The sequence below is a fragment of the Drosophila persimilis genome, unplaced genomic scaffold (assembly GCF_003286085.1).
Source record: "Drosophila persimilis strain 14011-0111.01,24,50 unplaced genomic scaffold, DperRS2 tig00000191-arrow-pilon, whole genome shotgun sequence".
Lineage (NCBI taxonomy): Eukaryota > Metazoa > Arthropoda > Insecta > Diptera > Drosophilidae > Drosophila > Drosophila persimilis.
The window spans coordinates 13051126-13071808 of record NW_020825298.1 but is presented as its reverse complement, the minus strand read 5'-3'; the positions used below and the strand labels follow the sequence as shown (position 1 = coordinate 13071808).

The following is a 20683-nucleotide window of genomic DNA, read 5'->3' as shown; positions in this document are numbered from 1 at the left end:
TTAAAAACAAATTCAAAAACTAATTGTATATTATATAAAATATATTATATAATAATAATAATATTATATAAAAAAGTTTTGGGTCGTCGAAAAAATCTATCTCACAGTGACCAAAACGTTAATTCTTGATAAATCTCATTGCATTGAGAGTATTTTTTTGTTTTTGTTGGCGCAGGAGCTAAGCGACTGTGCACGGGGATCCTAGTTTAATAATAATAGTGTACGTTTTGGGTGGCAAGCTTGGTTACTAAGTGTCAAATTGTCTCAATAATTCAAAGAGTATACTAAGTAGAAATCGGAAATTACATTTTTCGGTCTATTGGAGCTGTAGGTAAAAGACGGAGCCTACACGGTCAGATGCAACGTACTGATGTACGCAATGCTCGTACCGGCCCGTTTTTACCATTAGGCACCGAACGAGAATTTTAATTAAATGTTGTTCTCTATTTAACAATTTGGTATTTATACCTTGCTTTGATTTTGCCTCTAGCTACAGTGTTGTTATGAAAAAGATCGTATTTGCAGATTACAAAATTACTTATAATACATAATAACATATTTATATAAGGTACCATAAGGATTATCCAAGAAATCTGTACAGATTTTCGTTTAGGTTTGATTGCAAGGCTCTCTAAAAATCCGTCGGTGTATCAGAATCTCTAGAGTTATTAATGTGCGGAGCACTAGTGCTATTTCTGAAAATAATGTAGATTTTGTGTTATCTAGCTATCGATTTTATAATATATGTATATTTTTTTAAAAGTTAATAAACAAAGCAAAATGCATAAAAGTTATTAAAGGAAATTATTATTTCAATACAATTATTTAAAGAAAATACATAGATAGTACATTCTATTTAAAACTGCAAGGGAAAAACAAACACCTGTTGGGATCAAAAATAATATCTAAAAAAAATTTCTTGAAAACGATTTGTCCTTTTTTTGTTTTAAAAGAAATTCTTTGTCGATTTGAAAAAATTGTTCAGTGATACTCCAAAAACTCAATATTAAAGCCTAGTACTCAGATCACCAAAAATTTTCCATCGACGCACATTGGGCCAGACGTTGGTGTGGAATGCCAACAATAAACGTCTATTTGATTAATGCGAACGACAGGACGCGAAGCGTATTCAATTCAGCAATGGCAGGGGATTGATGTTCCGATTCCTAACTGAATTACGGCCTTATCAGGAATGTTTAGATCTTCTGGGTGCCGGTATTTTCAATAAAAAATTTAGGACAACAACTTTCGCTCAACAAACATGTTTGGTATATACGGTAGCTGATTTAAGCTATTTTATTTATTAATTATTTATCAGCCGCGGTCGGGTTTCCGATTTTTTTATGTAGCCTGAAACTATCCTGGGACTAGATTTTATGATATGTCAAAATTTCAACTCAATCGGTGAAGGATTTTTCGAAATTTTTACCAAACCATCAGAGCATTTTTGTATATATACAGATCAATCTTTATATAATTAGAATAGTTTTAAATAGTGAATAGAATAGTTACTTACAAGAAATTATTGATCTTTTCCAGATCATGTAATATTGCGTCTTGAGCCAAATTCAGATCATCACGTTCTTTCAGGCTTTCCAAAAGATGAACATTAAGTTTCTCAATAATCGCTTGAAAATTATCTACCAATAATTGTAGCGTTGTTAAATTTACACCTGTGAGTAATTGCCTTGATATCCAGCGATGATTTGAGTCCATATTTAAGCCAACATTATGGAGCATTGTTCGTATTATGTCGACGATATGCGTGACGCCATGATTCTGGCTCTAATGTTTAAATAGAGAGCAATGAGAATATATTCACATTAAATTCCGGAAAGGCCATCGATTAATTAATAACGCTATGTAACAAAATCGAACTTTAACTGAGATGAAGCCGACTTTTTCAGATAGACTTTGGGCTAGAAAAATGTATATTGTATAATGTATAACTTCTTTAGCTATTCTGCTCTTTTAGTAGCTTTTGCAAAATTTTTAAATGAAGTCAAGTTATTTATTTTATATACATACATACATAAATATGTATATATTTATATATATATACATATATGAATATATATTCACTTGAAAAAAAACCATGGCTGCCGGAGCATTTGGCTCTTGAAGGCTTAAAGGCCTTAGCTGCCATAACTCATTTAACTAAAGCTAGTTTATGATTTTATTTGTACTTTAGTTGTAAAAAAAAACCTAGAAAAAATACATAAATACCTTAATTTTCCTTTGTGCTATTTTTCTTGATTGAGCTAAAGCAAGACGAACCTCTATTTGAAGCTTTGATTGTTTCGTAAAGAAGAAAACCTTCTCATTGGTTTGCCGTTCCTGCGTTTTCTTAATATTTTCGTTTGAAGTAAGAACAGATTTGTGTTTGTTGTTGCTGTTATGAGACATCTTGTGATTAGTATAATCTTTACTATATTTTGTGGCATACAAAATGGATGGCCTTCGAAGAACTCCACTTGTTAGCTTGGGGCAAGTTTCAGAGTCGGAGCTATAGCTTTCAGTGTCAGAGCAGACATCCTTTTTCAATTCTAAGCCTGTAAGTAGGATATGTTAAATGAAAATGTCTTTTGAGGAACGGAGATATCCTAAGAAGACAAAGTTAGAAAAGAGCGGAGCCAATGGTAAATATGACACTATCGATAGTAAGAAACCCACTATCCAAATCGGCAAGAGAAAATCGACAACGAACTTGTCGAGAAAATATTTCATGTATTTGCTATAGAATCCTAAATCTTACGAAGGGTTGATTTTAAGTCAGGTGTCAATAAAACGCAAGTAGAACTTAAGTAGGAGAAACGTCAGTCATTTGTCGGCGAAACTCTAGAGCACTCAACAGCATCAGGAAAAAGACGAGATTCTCCCGGAGCAACATTCAAAAATATAATAGTTTCTGTTAAAGTACGTGGTTTGGTGCAACGTTTATTGTGTAGGACAATTTCATGCCCAATATCAACGTAACACAATTCGAAACACAACGACTATTAGTCGACGAACTGGAAATGTATGTTAGATTCGGCGTGTCAAAAAAAACATTCATATATTTCTGATTCTTGTTATTTTAATTTTTATTAGTTGTTAGACTTACTTTTTATATTATTAAATATATTTTCTCCTTTAAAGGCCAATCTTTTGCATATTTCATCTCTGTTGTAACGACGCTGTAATAAAAAGTTAATCCGTTCAATAATTAAGGTAGTAGTTTTTTTTTTAATTGTAAAAAATCAAATCTTAAACGAAGCAAACGAAGTTTATGTACCTATGAGATAATAGTATGCGGAACCGATGGGAAGTCATTGCCCTCACCTTTGTGTCTCATAAAGTGTTGGACATAGTCAAGAGTTGGAAAGGGCGATTGCCCAAAGTCTACTTACTATATTAACCCCAGGCAGGTGTTGTGCGAACTTGTTACACCTCAATGCCTCGAAATGCAAAGTTATGACATTTCATCGTTCTAGCCCTTTGTTGGCTCCCTACACCCTATTTGGGGGTTCTCTTGAGAGAATTACCCTGGTGGATGATCTGGGTGTTATGTTAGACCCCAAGTTAAAGTTTTGCGAACACATTTCTACCATGGTAAATAAGGCCATGGGCGTGCTTGGGTTTATAAAGAGGTGGTCAAAGGAATTTGACGACCCCTATATAACAAAGACTCTCTATACCTCGCTTGTTCGTCCGATCCTAGAATACGGCTCCTGTGTATGGTGCCCTCAGTACAAAGTACACCAGGACCGTATAGAATCAGTACAGAAAAACTTTTTACTCTTTGCTCTGCGGGGCCTTAACTGGGATGCGGGTGTAAGACTCCCATCTTACTCTAGTAGACTATTATTAGTAAACCTCCCATCCTTAGTTAACCGTATGTCAGGGGTGACATAGACAGCCCTGATCTGTTGAGCCGCATAAACTTCACGATTCCTATTAGACTGACTAGAAACTTTATTCCGTTGTTCCTTCCACTTTGTAGATCGAATTATTCCTTGCATGAACCGTTTAGGGTCTTATGCTCGGATTATAATTCCCTCTACCATATTATATCCTCCACTAATTCTCTTCCTCTTATTAAATTACTAATCCTTACACACCTTTCTAGTAATTAGTAATTGTAGTGGTATTTGTATTTTGTATTTTATTGCATGCTTAATTTCTTAATAAGTTTAGTGCTAATTTTAAAAAAAAAAAAAAAAAATCCTACTGAGCAAAATGTACAACAGCAATGAAAGATTTTAATATTCTCAGGATGACCTAAATCATCTAGTGAACAGGTTTACGGAAGCATGTAACCAGGCCTTGACGAAGCATGCCCCTCAAACAAACCTATGGGTAAAAGAGCACTACTCTTTTCAACAGAGCTAAAAGCGCTGAAGAGTAGGAGCACTGAACAGACTACAAAACCAGTCTGGACCTATACAAAAATAAACTAGGAAAGCAGTGAGGGCCTCTTGGGAAAAATTTTCCGCTGAAGTCGAGACAACGTCAAAGCTACGCAATATCCTCTAAAAATTACCCCCTTCGTGGAGCACCTTAAAAGGAGTGACGGTAGGTGACCAATTCCAGTGAGGAGTCTCTAAAAATTCTACTCGATACTCATTTCACTGGGCTGTATGCCATTTCGAAAGACCTGACTGATCCAAACTAAAAATTTATCCAACTAGTTATTGCTTTCTGTGCATACTTGTATACTAACCTTTATTTCAATTTTGTTGGCCATTTTAAAATGATTTTTTAATGTTTCCAAGTCCATGTCAAAAGCCACCTTGTACGCATCAAATTGTTCTATAAAATTAAATTTAAATCGTTGTTAAAAAAGGTATATTTTTCTGTAAGGGTAAGTACTAACAATTAATTAAATATTTTTTATTAAATTTTTTTGTCCTAAATCCACCATTGTAAAATATTATTATAGCTTAACAAACCCATCGATGGAAAATAAACTTTTTGAATAAATCATAAGACAAAGCAATAAAAAAGTTGGAAAAAATATTCCTGAGCAATCTTCCTAGAAGATGTGTGCGTCAGAATGCCACACCGTTCGTTTTAGGCGCTGAAGAGGGCCAACTGTCGGTGACGGTGCTGAAAGCACTGTAGTGTCCCCACTGCGAAAGTGGATTGCCAATCGAAGGATATTCCAAGATGTGTCAGATATCAACCAGAGGTAAAGCTAGCGTACTACAGCAGGGATATTTAAGACATAATATTTTCTGTACGTAAATTCTTGATAATTCGCATTCCATCGGGCTTAAGCTTATATATATAGTAAACCCAAAAAAAAGTTTTTGAGGGTAGAATGCAAGTACAAACCAAATTGGAAACAATTTTCTATTCAACGAACGTAGTATATATATTTTGATTTCGACATTTCCATAGGCGGTGGGCCTGTGCCTGAGACGAAATTTCTACTAACACGATGTTTTTAATAAATTTATGTACCATATTTAATTACCTAAGACATTTGGAGATGAATGGTCGTTTTTATATTTAATCGGATGTTCCACGTATTGTCTGCTTCTTTGTATTTGGATGTTTTCTGCCGAAGGTTGGATACGTTGGTTTTTTAGGTTAGGAATATCCATATTATTTAAATTTTTTGTGATTTCCGCCAAATAAGTTTCAGTTTCACTTAGTATATATTTTTGTTGATTACATTTTTTATAGTCAAATTTATCAAGTGGTAGCTGTCGGTCGTCATGTGATGACTTTCGAGACTTAATTTTTGTTAACTCTTGTCCACATGTTGAATTTTTCACCTTCATTTTGCGACTGTTTTCTTCAGAATATGATATTAAATTTCCATTCCTTAGCGCTTCACCGCCATTTGATAGCTCAGCATCGCATATCTAAAAAAAAAATTCCTTACGTAAGCATTTTAGATTTTAATTTTTTTTTAAATTTAGTTATAACGACAAATTCAACCATTAAGCCTTACTTTACCCTTTTTAACCAATGACTGCCGCTGAAACACAGGAATGTTACATTTCAGTAATCTTTTCCATGTATATAACGAGCGGAAACATTGAGCCGCGACAACGGCGGGGAAAGAGGGATATCTCCACCATCTCTCTCAGAGATTGCCACCACTCTGCTTGGCTGCAGATTGGCGATCCCTTCGGACCACTTCCGTCTCTGTTGAACGCTGAGCAGATAGTATGTCGACCAATCTAAAGGTTTTCTTGATAGCAAACACGAGCTGCCATCGTTGAAAATACGATGGGGTACTGTCTGGTCTGGGGCCGCAGGGAAACTAAACAGTGTAAGCATTTTCGTACAAAAGTACTGCCCTTTTTGAAGTGATGCCAGCAACTTTAATGACCCTTCTATTTTGTCAAATTTCTTCAAAAATGCAACTCTCTGGACAACTTCTACTGCAGATAGATTTGCTGCGCCAAGCTCGTCCGTAGTAGTTCTCCATGTGACTCCTTTTATTCTAATAATGAACCGACTAACTATCTATAAAGGCAAGAAAGGGGTTCGGGCTGCCGAAGTGATGTCCGAAACATTTGTAGTTAACTGAGAGAGATACGTTTGCAGCCAGTGTAAAACCACTTCTGAATGTGACCACAATATTAACTTTGACATTGAGTGTTTGTACTGGCTCCGAAAAATCGTGTAATGATTGGATTGTGGTTTCCAAATCAGACGAAGAGTCATTCAAATTGATCAAATATACAATTTCTGAAATAACTTTGTCCTTATTACAGAATTTGTATAAAACTTGGTAATATACATGTATTGTGGCTATTCTATGTGATCTATTCTAGGTTTCCAGAATATCTTTATGTTCGTTTACTTACCTTAGATAAATTTAAGACATGTAAGCTTTCCACAAGTTTTTTGCTCTTAAAACCTGTGAAAAGTAAATCGATTTCACGTTCCACTTCCTCTCCGAAATCTCCGACAATGTCAATTTCACTTGGTCCCGGAAGTTGATCAATTTTAGAAGGCCGATGAGAGCAGTTGATTTTGTTCATATAATTTTTTCTGATACTGTAAACTAGTTCTGGTTTATTTAATAGTTCTTTTGATTTTTCTGATAATTTCTTGCCAGTTTCATTTACAATGTTAGGCATAATTATAGATGACATTTCGAAAAGAATTGAGTCTCTTTCCAAAAAAGAACCCGAATCTGAATTTCTTCGACTATTCCCAAAAACCAAACCTTTGATATTTTCGTATTTGGAATCGGTAAACTTATCGAGCCTACACTCTAGACTTGTTTGGGTTTCATTCATAGCTTCACATTAAACTTGCTTTCAGAATAATCAATTAAATCTTCATAACGAGCATAGTAAAACTTTTGTAGACAGGAATAGTTTGGATTTCGCATTTCTTTTCCCCAATGAAGATTCCTTTTAGGTTCATTCCTAAAAAAAAAATAAAATTATTAAAAAAAATTCATTTTGAAAATTAAAATTCGTTTAAAAACTATTAAAATATAAATAGGATAAAATACGACATTGCGTAGATTCACATAGTTTGAGTCAATATTTTCCGAGCCTTTCTGAAAGTACTTACATTTGGCGTTAAAAAAACTCGGGAAAATTACAGCCTCCTCTAGTAGTACTATGCGTTGATTGATAAATATATATGTATCATATACGAAGAAGAGGCTGGCATAGGAACTATGAATGATCTGGAATTTTCATTTTTTTACCTCCAAAAACATATATTTTCGTATAAACATATATTATATTTCTCTTCAATTAACGAAAAGAATAATTGCGATATATTTATCCTGTTCAGCACCAAAATGCTTCAAGTTTCATCATTTCCAGAGGTATTTAAATAACAATTGGCCCTTGATGGGTTAACTCAAGCTTAGTTACCTTAGTATATGTACATATATATATGTATATGTACATGTGCAATATACATTCAGACTAGTTTTGCCTTAGCAAGCAATATTATAAATTAGTAAGAATATGAAAAATCCGTTTTCATTCACTTGGTCGTATTCCATTCTTACTTACCATGCACTTATTATTTATAATATTTAAATTTGTTATTTCATAAAAAAAAACTGCAAATTGTTCCATAAATAGCTCTGCATAATTATGTCAACATATACAATTTCAAGGTTAACCAGCAAGCCTAAAAATAACTGCTATACACAATTTATTTTGACTTCCTACAAAATGATATGTTGACAATACACTTAAAATGTTAAAAATCAATTTAAACAGTATCCATTAAAAGTTATGAGAGATTGGCTACTTTAAAGATAAACTGAAACGATGACTCGTTGTATTATATAGAAGTCAAATATATCAACACCGGTTTGGGTCATGCGCAGATGAAAGGACCCTCATTCAATGCTTCGAATGGACTATGGCTTTTTACGTTTCAGAATAGCTGATTTCTTTAAACCTGCATTTTAATTCTTCATATAACTTCTAAATAGGGGAGATTTGTGTCTCATCCATAATACCTATTTGGCAAACCTCACAAATAATAGTCAGCACTTTTTACCTTTTACTGTTTTCTGTCTGGTCACTGATAAAAGAGAAGCAGAATACATTTTTTTTCTTAGCTTGTGTTTTCTGTTTCGTGTTTTCGATTAGCAATGCAATAACAACTTAAAGAGACTTTTTGATCAAGCGCTCGCAAAAACAATGTCTTCAGATGAGCAGAACCACATAGGCAAGTGATCGTTGCCATAGGCACCACACTCATAAGCACGCGCCTCAATGCTTGGTAACCAAAGAGAAGTGTAAATATCGGTCTTTGCTTGAGCGAAGAGCGAATTGAGCTAAAACAGATTTGATCACTGTTCATGCAGATCACTTCCAATATATAATAAAATTATATATAATTGATATATAAATATATAATATATGTTATATATATAATATGTAACTTTGCGTTGGGGATAACGGATGACGGGTCGGCTCGCACCAACTGTAAGCCCGGAATGAGGTAAAGGTGTTTCGGGCTCGGGCTTGCCCTGAGCACGAGGCGTATTCCATCCCCATGCTGCTTCATGCTGTACACACCAGTGGAAGTGCGACTATACTCTCCCCGTGGGGTCGGCTGGAAACAGGATCTGGTACGGTCATGTCTCTGACTTGGATGCTGCCAAAGTCGGGCGGTGAGTGAAGTTATGCCAGGATGCATTGTCGAGGGGGTACTCGGTCGCTAATATGCGGACTACCTACCAGATACCTACCGACAGTGAGTTTTAACTAGGATTCCCGGGGCAAGCGGGCTATGACTCGGCTGACCAACCAATCCCCGCCTTCTCGTGGAACCAACTATGCCAAGCAATTTGAATATCATAAATACAAACACCGCAATGGAGCATGGTACTCTAAAGTACCGGAAGTACAAGACCATCCGTCTACAACAGTGCCTGGGAAACTAGGGCCTAAGAAGAGTGCAAGGATAGGCCGGAAAAGCCAATCGAAGTCGGGTAACACTAGCTGCGGACCGGTGTGGTTGCCAAGTAGTGCGTAATTGCAGCTGGGACCTTGGGACCGGGGAGCCCCTGATGACTCCGGCAGGCACTTTTTCTGTACGGCAGGGTAAAAAGCCGTCGTATAAAGGACCAAAGGGGCTTCCATCCTGTCCAACGATGACACGAAATACAAGTCGTCAGCCGAAGGGTCTGAGCCACCTTGCCAGATTTCCAGCCAGCAAAAGCTGGAAAGGGCGCAACCAAGGCCCTGAATATTAATTGATCGCCGAGGTGGCGAAGGACAAGACCCTAATTGACGTCCTGGGCAGGGGCGCCAAAGACGGCCATGTCCTTCGGAAAAAATTACACCTGTTTAAAAATGAGCTCCAGGACAGTTTCCTTCAGGAGTTCTAGGAGAAAGGCGGACCACCATCTTAGTGTGAGAAGGCATAGTGGCATCATGGAAAGCTGAAAGCCATCGACTGCCAATACGCTCGCTCTGCGGTTCACTACATGAAGGCGATGCCTGCCCTCAAGGAGGTCTATCCAGAAGCCAAATTAGAGGCCGTACGTTCAAAAGACATTCCTAGCAGACCGCGGGCCAAGCTTGCAGAGCCGGAGAAGATCCTGAGGTTACTGCAGGTTACTGCACCACTCTTGTACCTGGACCATTGTAAGGCAACATGTGCTGCTCTTCTACTCCACCTAGCCAAGGGTGGAGTCGACATAGTCCTTATACAGGAGCACTGGGTTCTCGGAAAGAGGGAGCTAAGGACTCAAGACTAAAATCTATACGTAGTTGGTACCACAGGTAAAACACGTATCTGCATTCTTGCAAAAGATAGTTTCAGCCTAGAAGGCCAGGAATGCTCCCTGATGATCTGATCCACATATATGGGTCATGACCAACCTGACGTTCCCATACATGAGACCCTTCATATGATCATCGCAGACTGTAAGACCAAGGACATATACTTAATAATGGGGTTCAATGACAATGCACACGAACGAAACACAAACGGGGTGAGTACCTTTTTAGTTATCTTCTGACCACTCAGGTCGTAATTTTAAGCCAGGGAAATGATCCCACCTTTATAATTAAGAATCACAAGGAGGTCCTGGACTTTACTCTTGGCTCTCACAAGATACAGAAGAACTTAGTATGATTGAAGGACCCAAGTGGACAAACTGGACTCGGTGCAGATCACCTAGGCCGTATTCTCCCTGAGTCCCCCCTTAAGAGAAGATTTCACGATGGTACACGGCCCGTCTAGTTAAAAATTTTACCGAACCCTGCAGAGGCGCTCGATAAATCCTGACCCTCTAGTAAAACCAGGGGTCGGAAGAAGCATGAATGGTGGACTCCAAATCTGATGAGTTCACGAAAGCCTCGCGGAAACTCTTCAACAAAACTAAAGTACAAGGCGTGTCTGTCATCCTACAACAAAGAATTTAGGAAAGCCAAACGCATCACATGGCGTAAGTTCTGCTGCAAAATCGAGAGCAACTCAGAAGCTTTCGCGTTTTGCGCAGAGTTCCATCTAAGAAAACACTCACCCTGGGCTGCCTGAAGAAAGACCAACGACTAGCAATGTGGCGGAGAAACGTTGTTGTTATGCGCAAACATTTTTTTCTTGCCAACGTTCCGTTAAAATTGGACTGCGTCAGCTGTGTTGTTACTCTGACCAGTTACTTCTGAGATGAATTTGAGGTTGGGTTAAGAACAAATGATTTATAAAGAAGGCAAAACCTAATTGCCCTGCTGTAGGCGTTTTTTTTTTCTTTTGCAATTAAGATTCGTTTTTTTTTTTTAAGTAAACGCCTTTACTTTTCGATCGAGGAGGATTCGAGGAAATTTTTTCGTTTTTAAAACGAGGATCTAGCGGAACGGGAAAACGGGAGCACCAATTTATTTGTAACTAAACGAAGTAATTTATTGAATTTGTTTTTCGACGCGCGGTACGAAGCTGTAGACTTTGAGGAATCAACCGATTTCAATGTTTCACCGCTCAAATTACTAATTAAATCTGACAATGCCTGTTCTTTAAACAAATGATTATAATATTTTTTTAATAGTCTTTTTTAATGCATTTTTTTAAAAAGGCGCCATTTTATTTTTAAAGGATTTTTAAATTTTTGCAGAATACTTAACAAAATAAAATAAAAAACATACCCATTTTGTTTCACAGGATAGTAGTCCTGGTGACCAACTTTTGGTCCTTTGTGCTATCGATAGATCGATAAGGTATCAACAACCCCTAATATGCTGTTGAGGGAAGAAAATGTCATTTGTATTTAAGACAATATTTTCATTGTAAGAGTTCAATATGTCAATTAAAGAGCGCCGATAAAAAAAAAATAACTTTTTAGTAAACCTAACGTTTTTCAACATGGTGAAATATATAATTTATATTCTGAGCCTTTCATTAATGCTACTTACAATGACAAAAAAGGATGTTTTCGCAAGTAATGTTATGTTTGGAACGTATGGGTAGGTGCAAATAGACTCTTCACAACATAAAGATTACAGTTTTGATTTTTCCTCTATAGTATATATTATTGTGAAGGACGGAGCTTTTAAAATAGAACTATCAGTATCAATTTCATCTGAATAAAAATGTGAATTTTTAGTTAAGATCTCTTAAAAGAAAAAATAAATCTGCTATGTGTATTTGTATGTGCTACAGACAAGCAGTCAGTTTAGTTTGTGCACGGTTAAGCATTTTTAGATTCTGGTTATACCCGGTATTCAGTTCCTATTGGATTGCCAAAACAGTCATTCGAATATTAATTCGACGTATTCCACCACTTTTTTCTAATTTGATTTTTGACCGTCGCATGTTTTACCCAGTGTTTAAAAACTTGCGATAAATTCCTTTGCTTATGTCGCTGCTTATTCTTCTGAAAATATGAGAACCCGCAAAGCAAAACTCTAAAACTGACAGTTGACGCAGCACAAAATGAGTAACGCCCAGAAGGAAGCGATTCTGATCCCATAAAGTTTATTCTTGATCAGCTTAAATATCCGAGTCGATATAGCCATGTCTGTATATTCGTCTGTCCGCCTTGCTGGACGCCTATTCATACTCGAAACATTTATCCCAAATATATCAGAGTCTTTTTCAGAATAATAAAGCTGTTCAGATACGTGCCTTCTTATTTTTGTTTCCTTCAAAAAGCCTACTGATGGGCTCCTATTCCAGTGATAGGCAATGTACATATAATCTTAATCATCCGATCAAATCAATATCAATACGTAAATCCAAAATAACATACGTAGCTCTGAAAACTAGGCTTTGGACGGGACAAACAGACGCACATGGCTATATTCACTTGGCTATCGATGCTGATCAAGAATATACAAGAATGACTGTGAAATTTGTGGGTTTATATCTTTAATTTCTTTAAAAATAAAAAGTTTTTATCTTTAATTTCTTTAAAAATAAAAATCAGAATTTAAATTTACATGAATATTCGAACATTTTTTTGACATATGTATGTATTTAAATTAATATTTATCTGGTATTTTTTTATAGGTTTCAGCAATCATCAGGAATTTGCCATTTATACAATGGAACAATTTGTCAAGATGTTTTAAAAAATGTTCATGTTTTTATATCTCCAAACCTCACTATGAACGCCATAGAGGAACGGTTGAAAGCCGCTTATGGTGTAATCAAAGAATCAAAGTAAGCTTTTATAAATATTATTAAATAATTTTGAAATTATTTACACACCTCCTTTCAGGGATATGAATTCGAATTGTCGAACGTATGCCTTACCCAGTCTATGCTACAGTTCACTACCTATTTGTCGAACTCCTGAACGAACAAATTTATTGTACTTTGCAAATGTCGCAACGAATGCTAAGCGTTACAAGAACTACAATACAACGACACGAAATAAGAGGACTAAAACTAGAGATATTAAAAACATAAATATATATTTAAAAAAGAAATCCACTATTTATGAAGATGTATTCAGAACGGACATTTCGAGTAAATACCCACCTACTAGAGAATCTGAAAATTTGAAACGTATTTGTCGCGAAGAATGTGAGCTTTTAGAAAATGAGCTTTGCCAAAAAGAGTATGCTATTGCCAAAAGACATCCTGTCATTGGTGTGGTTGGAGTTGAAGATTGTCAAAAGTTACCACCACATAAAGACTGTTTGTCTTTGGGAATAACTATAGACGTAGATGAAAGTGAAAATTGCTATTGGGAGGACGGCTCGAGCTACAGAGGGATAAAAAACTCATCAGTATCTGGAAAATCTTGTTTAAGATGGTCTTGGTTGATGAAAGAAATTTCCGACTTTCCCGAACTTATAGGTCAAAATTATTGCAGGTATGTTGTACCAAAAGTTTATTTTACTGCATGCGTACTTGTGTTTATTTAATATTTTTAAGCAGTACTCAAGGAGTCCCTACCCACCATACAAAGTATATTCTGGATCAGTATTCATAGCCGCTTGTTTCTCAGAGACTTTAGGAGATAGAAAAGCCAAAGCCACACTGATCAAGATAAAGATAGAGAGAGATATTCATCGGAATGATCACAGCTAGAATCTTGGTCATTAGGTGGAATGGGGGTAAACGGAGTGCAGAATTAACATTGGAACATAACTAGCGCTCGACCTCGCTCTCTAGATTAGTCATGTTTGCTATTACGATTTTGGAAACATTCGTACAAATTAAAGATTGTGTGCTCCGGCACACGCAATTTTTTGCTGTCGAAAAAGATTCCTAAATTGTTTTACGATATTTCACTTCATAAAAATGGGTGTTTTTCTGCTTTTCTCCGTGCGTTAGTTTTTTTATTTATGAGATATGTGAACTTTTGAAATCACAAGCTCGTTATGAATCTAATATATTTCCAATATATCACCTTAGTGTCTTCTCTCATGACACCTAAAAACTTGTCCGATTGTACATATCCTAACTATCCCACCAACAAATCAATCCGTCAATATGCACATATATACTCTGTACTTTGTTTTGAGTTTAGTAACTATTTTTAGAGATTCAGACACCTACGGAGACATTCCCAATACCCTAGTAAAATATTTAACATTTATTTTCTTTTTTCTAGGAATCCTGGAAGTGTTGAAAGTAGCCCTTGGTGCTTTGTGGATGCTTCGAGTGAACGAATTATTGAACTTTGTGATATTCCTAAATGTGCGGAAAAAATTTGGATTACCATTGCTTGGACGACCGGAGCAACAATTATTATTTTCATAATATTTTTGTCCATAATACTTTTTCAAAGGAGAACTTTCATGCACTATGGAATGCGAAATATTCAAAATGTATGTATTTTCTAGCATTTTAAGAGAAAATATTATTTAACGAGTAGCATAACAGTCCTAGATTAGACGGTAGACAACGGATTATGTTCGTTGAATAAGATAAGATCGATTCGATAAGATAATCTCCTTAATGAAAAGATACAGACAAAAGGTATTCGCTGTGAGATCTACGGAAAGAAGGTGCACCTACATAGGTGCGCCTGGAGTTGTGCGTAGCTCCTCAGTAATAAATAGCTCAGCCATTCGTTGAACTCGGCTGAGTGTCGTTAAGATAAGATTTCTTTTTTATGGCTGGCCACCATACCACCACACCATAAAGCATGCTTCTAATCTGATGGACACATTTTAGGTTCCTGTACTTTAGTTTACAGATTTGACTCAAATTTGCAACACTCGTACTATTGATTACTGATTTGTTTCGGGTATATACATGCATAAATCAATGGTTCGATGTCAACCAATTGGGTTTTATCAATTTTGTCTCTTTTCATCTGTTTTATTTTTCAGATCAATACACCTAGTGCTGACAAAAATATATATGGAAATGCACAGTTTAACTCGAACCAAGATGTAGGTAGAGTTCATCTAGGCAATATTTCGGATAATATTTCCATAGGACCTAAGAACTCGGAACGAAACACTCTGTTGAGAATATCACATTTCACATTGCAAGATGTTGAGTTTTTAGAAGAGCTGGGCGAAGGAGCTTTTGGCAAGTTATTTCATTAAATAGTTTTTGTTCTTTTTATAAAAACGAATAAATAAATGATTTCAGGCAAAGTATATAAAGGACAACTGACACAGGCTAATAAAACCGTCACTGTTGCTATTAAGGCCCTGAAAGAGAACGCTTCATTGAAAACGCAACAAGACTTTAAGCGAGAAATTGAACTAATATCGGACTTGAAGCACCAAAATATTGTCTGTATATTGGGTGTAGTCTTGAATAAAGAGCCTTACTGTATGCTCTTTGAGTATATGGCTAATGGTGATGTGCACGAGTTTTTAATTTCGAACTCGCCCAGTGAAGGTAAATCACTAACACAGCTAGAATTTCTACAAATTGCATTGCAAATCAGCGAAGGCATGCAATATTTATCAGCGCATCATTATGTCCACCGAGACTTGGCTGCTCGTAACTGTTTGGTCAATGAAGGATTGATCGTAAAAATTTCAGATTTCGGCTTATCTAGAGATATTTATAGCTCGGACTATTACCGGTAAGTAAATATTAGACTTTGGCATCAGGCCAGGTCGTGAACTTAATTACATGAATATTTGTTTTCTTAGGGTTCAGTCAAAGTCGTTATTACCTGTACGTTGGATGCCATCGGAGTCTATATTATATGGAAAATTTACAACAGAGAGTGATGTATGGTCATTTGGCGTTCTACTTTGGGAAATATACAGCTATGGAATGCAGGTAAATATTTTTTAACACGAGTTGGATTCCGCATACACATATTTAATCTTTTTGCAGCCATATTACGGTTATAGTAATCAAGAAGTAATCAGCTTAATCCGGTCGAGACAGTTACTTTCCTCTCCAGAAAACTGTCCAGCTGCAGTTTATTCTCTTATGATAGAATGCTGGAATGAGCAGTCAGTAAAACGTCCAACATTTACAGACATTTCCAACCGTTTAAAAACTTGGCATGACGGGCATATTAATGCAAGTAACTAAATAATTAATGATAGTTTTATATTCGCTATGATATCACATTTTCTAACCGGCTTAGTTAACATGCATTTAAGTTTTTAATTAAATACGAGACTATTGAATATTTCGGCTTTTTAATATCATTAAGTCACTTGGGATCACTAGGTGTGGGCCACATATTATGATTTATACATATGATTATTAAATTTGTTAATAGTCCGGACTCTGATACAAGCAGTGTGGCCAAGTGGAATGGCGAGATATGCCCCTGCATATTATCAAGGGGGAGGACGCCAAACTACGAGGGCGAGGCAGGGTCAAGAGTGTACTCATACACCCAGTGGATACACGGAGAAGTGTCGAGGTTGCCCTTCAACATAAAACTACGAGGGAGAATGTTAAAAGCGTTTCCACAGCGAAAATCCATGAATAAAGCTAGAAATTTCTCCCCGATTTAGCCATGCGTGACTATTTATTACACTCGAACCTGAAGAAATGGCTTGGCGGAAGGAGATGGGTCTTTTGAAAACTTCGACAAATCTTTTTTTTTAATTGATAAATAATATTTGAGTAACTATTTTAAAAAACTAACTAATTGTTTCCAAAAACCTGTGTTTCATTCCTAAAGTCACGGACTTAATTGGCAGCCATCACATTTACATAAATTTAAGCAGCTATTTTAAATTTAAGTTAATACTAAAAAAAAATGTTATAATTATAAATTAGATTTATAATACTTATATACTAATATCATTTTTATATTATCCAGCTTTAGGCTCAAGAAATTTTGCCGAATCGTTTCTGTACACACGTACATGCATGTGTTTCCGCACCTTGAAATCACTGCTCGACTATCCTGCGCCGCTGTCGCTGTTGTTCTCTCATGGGACAGCATCTGCAGCGGACATCGAAACCTCTGCCTGGAAACTGCGGAGCTTGCCATCGCCGTTCCATTATGATTCGATTATAATGTCCTCGTCATTCTAATCAGATTTCACGAGACATGGCTGAAGGCGTGATCTTTTGACTGTATTTGGTCATACAATAGACAACTACATACAGCCCCAATCAATTCGCCGTGATTCGGCGATCCTTACGAATCTGACCTCTTTTACCGAGTATAAAAACGGCAAGAGTTAAAAATATAAGATATTAACTTTAGTACTTACTAGTTTTAGTAAGTAAGTAATAGTTTTAAGCGAAGAAATGTTTAAAAGACTCCAAATAGTATAATTTATTTATTTCCGTTTAAATTATTTTTAATTTAAGGCTAAGAATGCCACCAAGAAACTATTATTTCTTTACAATAATTTTTAAACATCTCTTAAATTTTGTTGAATGCAGCTATATCAACGCTTTGGACAAAATCTTCTAATTTTTCTATTTCTTCAGTAAGCCAATCAATAGAAACTTTATCGTCCTCAACAACACATGAAATACTTAGTTTCTTTATTCCAAAAGCCACTGGGACAAGCCTTGAAGCTCCCCATAATAATCCGTCTAAAGCAATTTTTCGAATTACTGTTTCCATAGCTTGCAGATCAGTCTCATCATCCCATGGTTTAACGTCTAAAATTAAACTTGACTTTGCTATAATAACAGCTTTTTTCGATTTCTTAGCTGTATAAGCGGCCAGTCGTGATTCCCTTATGCGTGCAGCCTCCTCAGTTTCTTCCTCACTTTCTGAAGCAAATAAGTCGACATCATCATCATTATTTTTCACGTTACCGTTTGAGCAATTAAGTCGATTTTCAACCAAATCAAGACGTTTCAATACATCGGAGTATGCTTGATTTAATTTGGAAACTTGGGATCTTAGATCGATATTTTGATTTTCTAATAGCGATATTCGGTCTAGAAACTCCAACCTGCACTTATCTTCCAAAGTAGCAACATCAATCTGAAAAAAAGTATTGTTAGCGAGTTAGCAAGTTCAATAGTAGTATAGAAGAACGATATAGCACAGTTTGTTAAGAAAGTGTAAAGCGTAAGGTAAAGGACCGTACTTATAAATATACTTTGGTTACATTTAATAATTCTTAAACTTCATATTTTCGTTTAGTACGAAGTTTAGTACTTTTTTGTTAACGTTGAAAAAATCAGAGCTAGAGCTGCGACGGGTACCTTGTTTTCTCCCACAGTCGAACGTAGGCTCGGGTTTTCTATGAACCCCTTTGTTTCGGTACGGAAACAAGAAAATGACTTAGCACTGAAATTTTCGCTCCATCATTCGGGAAACATTTATATATGTACATATGTTATGTTATGACGATAACGATAGTGATCTAGTAAGCGCGTGGAAGAGTTGTACCTTTTGTCTATATCAATGATCTGATCTGATCCAGATACGTTTATCGGTTATTCTCAATGATTCTGCGTTTTCGGTTTTTTCACATATTCAAAATTGTGGATGCCATATTGATAGCTACTGTCGCCGACGGTCGTGTTGTACTTAGCTCCAGCTAGTACTTTGTATTTTTTTTGCTTATCTGTGCAAATAATTTCCGGTTCGCTATCTGATCGCAATCTTATAATCGACTCGCCACCCGAACTTAAAGCTCACGAAATTGTACCAAATGGTTGGATTGTACATGTACAGACGAGGACGCGTTTCCTTTGTGCTTCCGATCGTACAGCTAAGAGCTGCGAACACTGGAGTCCAGTACATACCCAGGAGGATGTCCAAGCACGGGCAGCGCTATTATAATAAACTTCAGATGCCCTGGATATGCAACGGTGACCAAGGCCAGGGATGAAAAGTGAGAAATGCCCTCTCTGGGAGCTCCGATTGCACTCCCTCTATCTTTCCTAGTTCTTTTTTGTTGCATTTTTAATGTCACTTTTTGCTGGATCCACTCTCTCACTCTCACTAGAAGTCAGCTGTCAGCACGGCCACAATTGTCGTCTGTCCGTTATTTCACAAATGTTTCGTATTCTTTTGGTTTCATATACATAATGCGATTACCAAAACAAAGGCATATTTAACTAAAATATTTAAATTTCTATAAAAAAAAACACTAAAAAGTTTCGAATTCCCGAGCACACAAAATTTTACTTCGTACGCAATACCCTTAACAGGCGCATGGTTATAATAAAATCCAAATTTTATAAATAAAAATTTAAAAAGAATTTAATTACCTTTTCCAGAGAGTTCTGTATATGCTCCCTAGCCTTTGCAATTTCGGACACTAAAGGGCTGCAGTGATTCCGCTCAGATACCTTTAAAATAAGACCACAAATTTTATAAGTCTTGTATGTATTATATCTTTAAATAAGATATAATATATAATATCATAATGTTAGCCTTAGCTCTGACGTAAGGTTATGGCCAACACCAACACGCAAATATTGCCCAATTGCCAAACTTTAAAATACACGTGTAACAGTGAGACGTTACAGTTATCTAAATACAAAATTTGGTTGCTCTGGCTTTTATATTTCGGAGAACTGAAATATTTCGGAGCTCATGAAAATCGGATAGACCGACATGGCTATATCGACTCGGCTTTGATGCTAGTCAAGAATATATATACTTTATGGGGTTGGAAACGCTTCCTGCTAGGGGAAGTACAAAGGTACTATACAAAGGTACTACACAATACCATGATGTTGCATGAGGGCCCAAAGAGCTGTTCTATGGCGGCGTTTTTCTTGAGGGCTTTTGTGCGTTCACCAGAACTAACGAAAGAAACCCATTACTGATAGCTGATCAAGTTGTTCTGGTTAGCACGCCCATTACAGAGATCTAGACATTTAACCCGAAAAGATAGCTCAATAAAAAACCAACCATATCAGGCTGAATTTGCACCCAAATCATATTGCGAAGGGCTTATCTACTGTCTGCCACCGATCCAGCCGTCGTCGCACCGACCATAAAGACCAGCAATCGATTCACTCAACATGACTTGATAAACCTACTGGAGGACATTATTAAAAGCAATTACAACAGCAACAACCAAATGGAAAACCTCTCCAAAAAGCCGCATACTAAGAAAGCACGCGGTAATATCATTTTTAATGTAAATATACTATAACTTCGCGAAAAGGAGTCTGATATTGTCAACCGAGATTCTATTTTTTTGGCTGGGATTGTTCATTATAAATATGTGCTGGTATTTATATTAAATTCTCAATTCGGAGGCATCAACTGAGAATATTTTTTTTACTATAGTACAATCGGATCATGACCTACCTTTAAAATGACCTCGTGAAACATTTTTTCTGCTAAATCATATCGACCCTTATCCGTCCAAAACATATCCAAAGCTTCGACTCTCATTCTGAAATTTGATTTGATTTGCACTGCTGA

The 20683-nt window shown here is 36.3% G+C and overlaps 3 protein-coding genes across 3 annotated transcripts; 1 reads left to right on the top strand and 2 right to left on the bottom strand.

Annotated features, from left to right (window-relative positions):
• Window positions 1–61: 61 nt before the first annotated feature.
• Window positions 62–17511, bottom strand: LOC113565727 (schwannomin-interacting protein 1 homolog). The gene is made up of 8 exons (XM_026988703.1): window positions 17208–17511; window positions 6807–7376; window positions 5459–5852; window positions 4703–4791; window positions 3104–3176; window positions 2227–2552; window positions 1517–1785; window positions 62–695 (listed from the first exon to the last, which is right to left on the bottom strand). The coding sequence occupies exons 2-8, from the start codon at window positions 7242–7244 to the stop codon at window positions 632–634; spliced, it is 1653 nt and encodes a 550-aa protein (XP_026844504.1). The 5' UTR covers window positions 7245–7376; window positions 17208–17511; the 3' UTR covers window positions 62–631.
• LOC6589677 (tyrosine-protein kinase transmembrane receptor Ror) lies at window positions 11790–16481 on the top strand. Its single transcript, XM_026988702.1, has 8 exons — window positions 11790–11897; window positions 12943–13095; window positions 13154–13753; window positions 14498–14714; window positions 15222–15426; window positions 15490–15934; window positions 16005–16137; window positions 16195–16481. The coding sequence occupies exons 1-8, from the start codon at window positions 11797–11799 to the stop codon at window positions 16396–16398; spliced, it is 2058 nt and encodes a 685-aa protein (XP_026844503.1). The 5' UTR covers window positions 11790–11796; the 3' UTR covers window positions 16399–16481.
• An 86-nt stretch (window positions 17512–17597) lies between the features above and the next one.
• On the bottom strand, window positions 17598–20683 carry LOC6589678 (probable elongation factor 1-delta). The gene is made up of 3 exons (XM_002014366.2): window positions 20567–20683; window positions 19513–19593; window positions 17598–18274 (listed from the first exon to the last, which is right to left on the bottom strand). The coding sequence occupies exons 1-3, from the start codon at window positions 20651–20653 to the stop codon at window positions 17699–17701; spliced, it is 744 nt and encodes a 247-aa protein (XP_002014402.1). The 5' UTR covers window positions 20654–20683; the 3' UTR covers window positions 17598–17698.

Coding starts and splice junctions, on each gene's coding strand:
- LOC6589678 (XM_002014366.2), bottom strand. CDS start 20,653: ATGAGAGTCGAAGCTTTGGATATGTTTTGGACGGATAAGGGTCGATAT. Junction 19,594..20,566: donor TTCACGAGGTCATTTTAAAG/GTAGGTCATGAT, acceptor CTTATTTTAAAG/GTATCTGAGCGGAATCACTG. Junction 18,275..19,512: donor TACAGAACTCTCTGGAAAAG/GTAATTAAATTC, acceptor ACTTTTTTTCAG/ATTGATGTTGCTACTTTGGA.
- LOC6589677 (XM_026988702.1), top strand. CDS start 11,797: ATGGTGAAATATATAATTTATATTCTGAGCCTTTCATTAATGCTACTT. Junction 13,096..13,153: donor GGTGTAATCAAAGAATCAAA/GTAAGCTTTTAT, acceptor ACCTCCTTTCAG/GGATATGAATTCGAATTGTC. Junction 15,427..15,489: donor GCTGGGCGAAGGAGCTTTTG/GCAAGTTATTTC, acceptor AAATGATTTCAG/GCAAAGTATATAAAGGACAA.
- LOC113565727 (XM_026988703.1), bottom strand. CDS start 7,244: ATGAATGAAACCCAAACAAGTCTAGAGTGTAGGCTCGATAAGTTTACC. Junction 2,553..3,103: donor TATATTTAATAATATAAAAA/GTAAGTCTAACA, acceptor TCCTACTTACAG/GCTTAGAATTGAAAAAGGAT. Junction 696..1,516: donor GAAAAGATCAATAATTTCTT/GTAAGTAACTAT, acceptor CATTATTTTCAG/AAATAGCACTAGTGCTCCGC.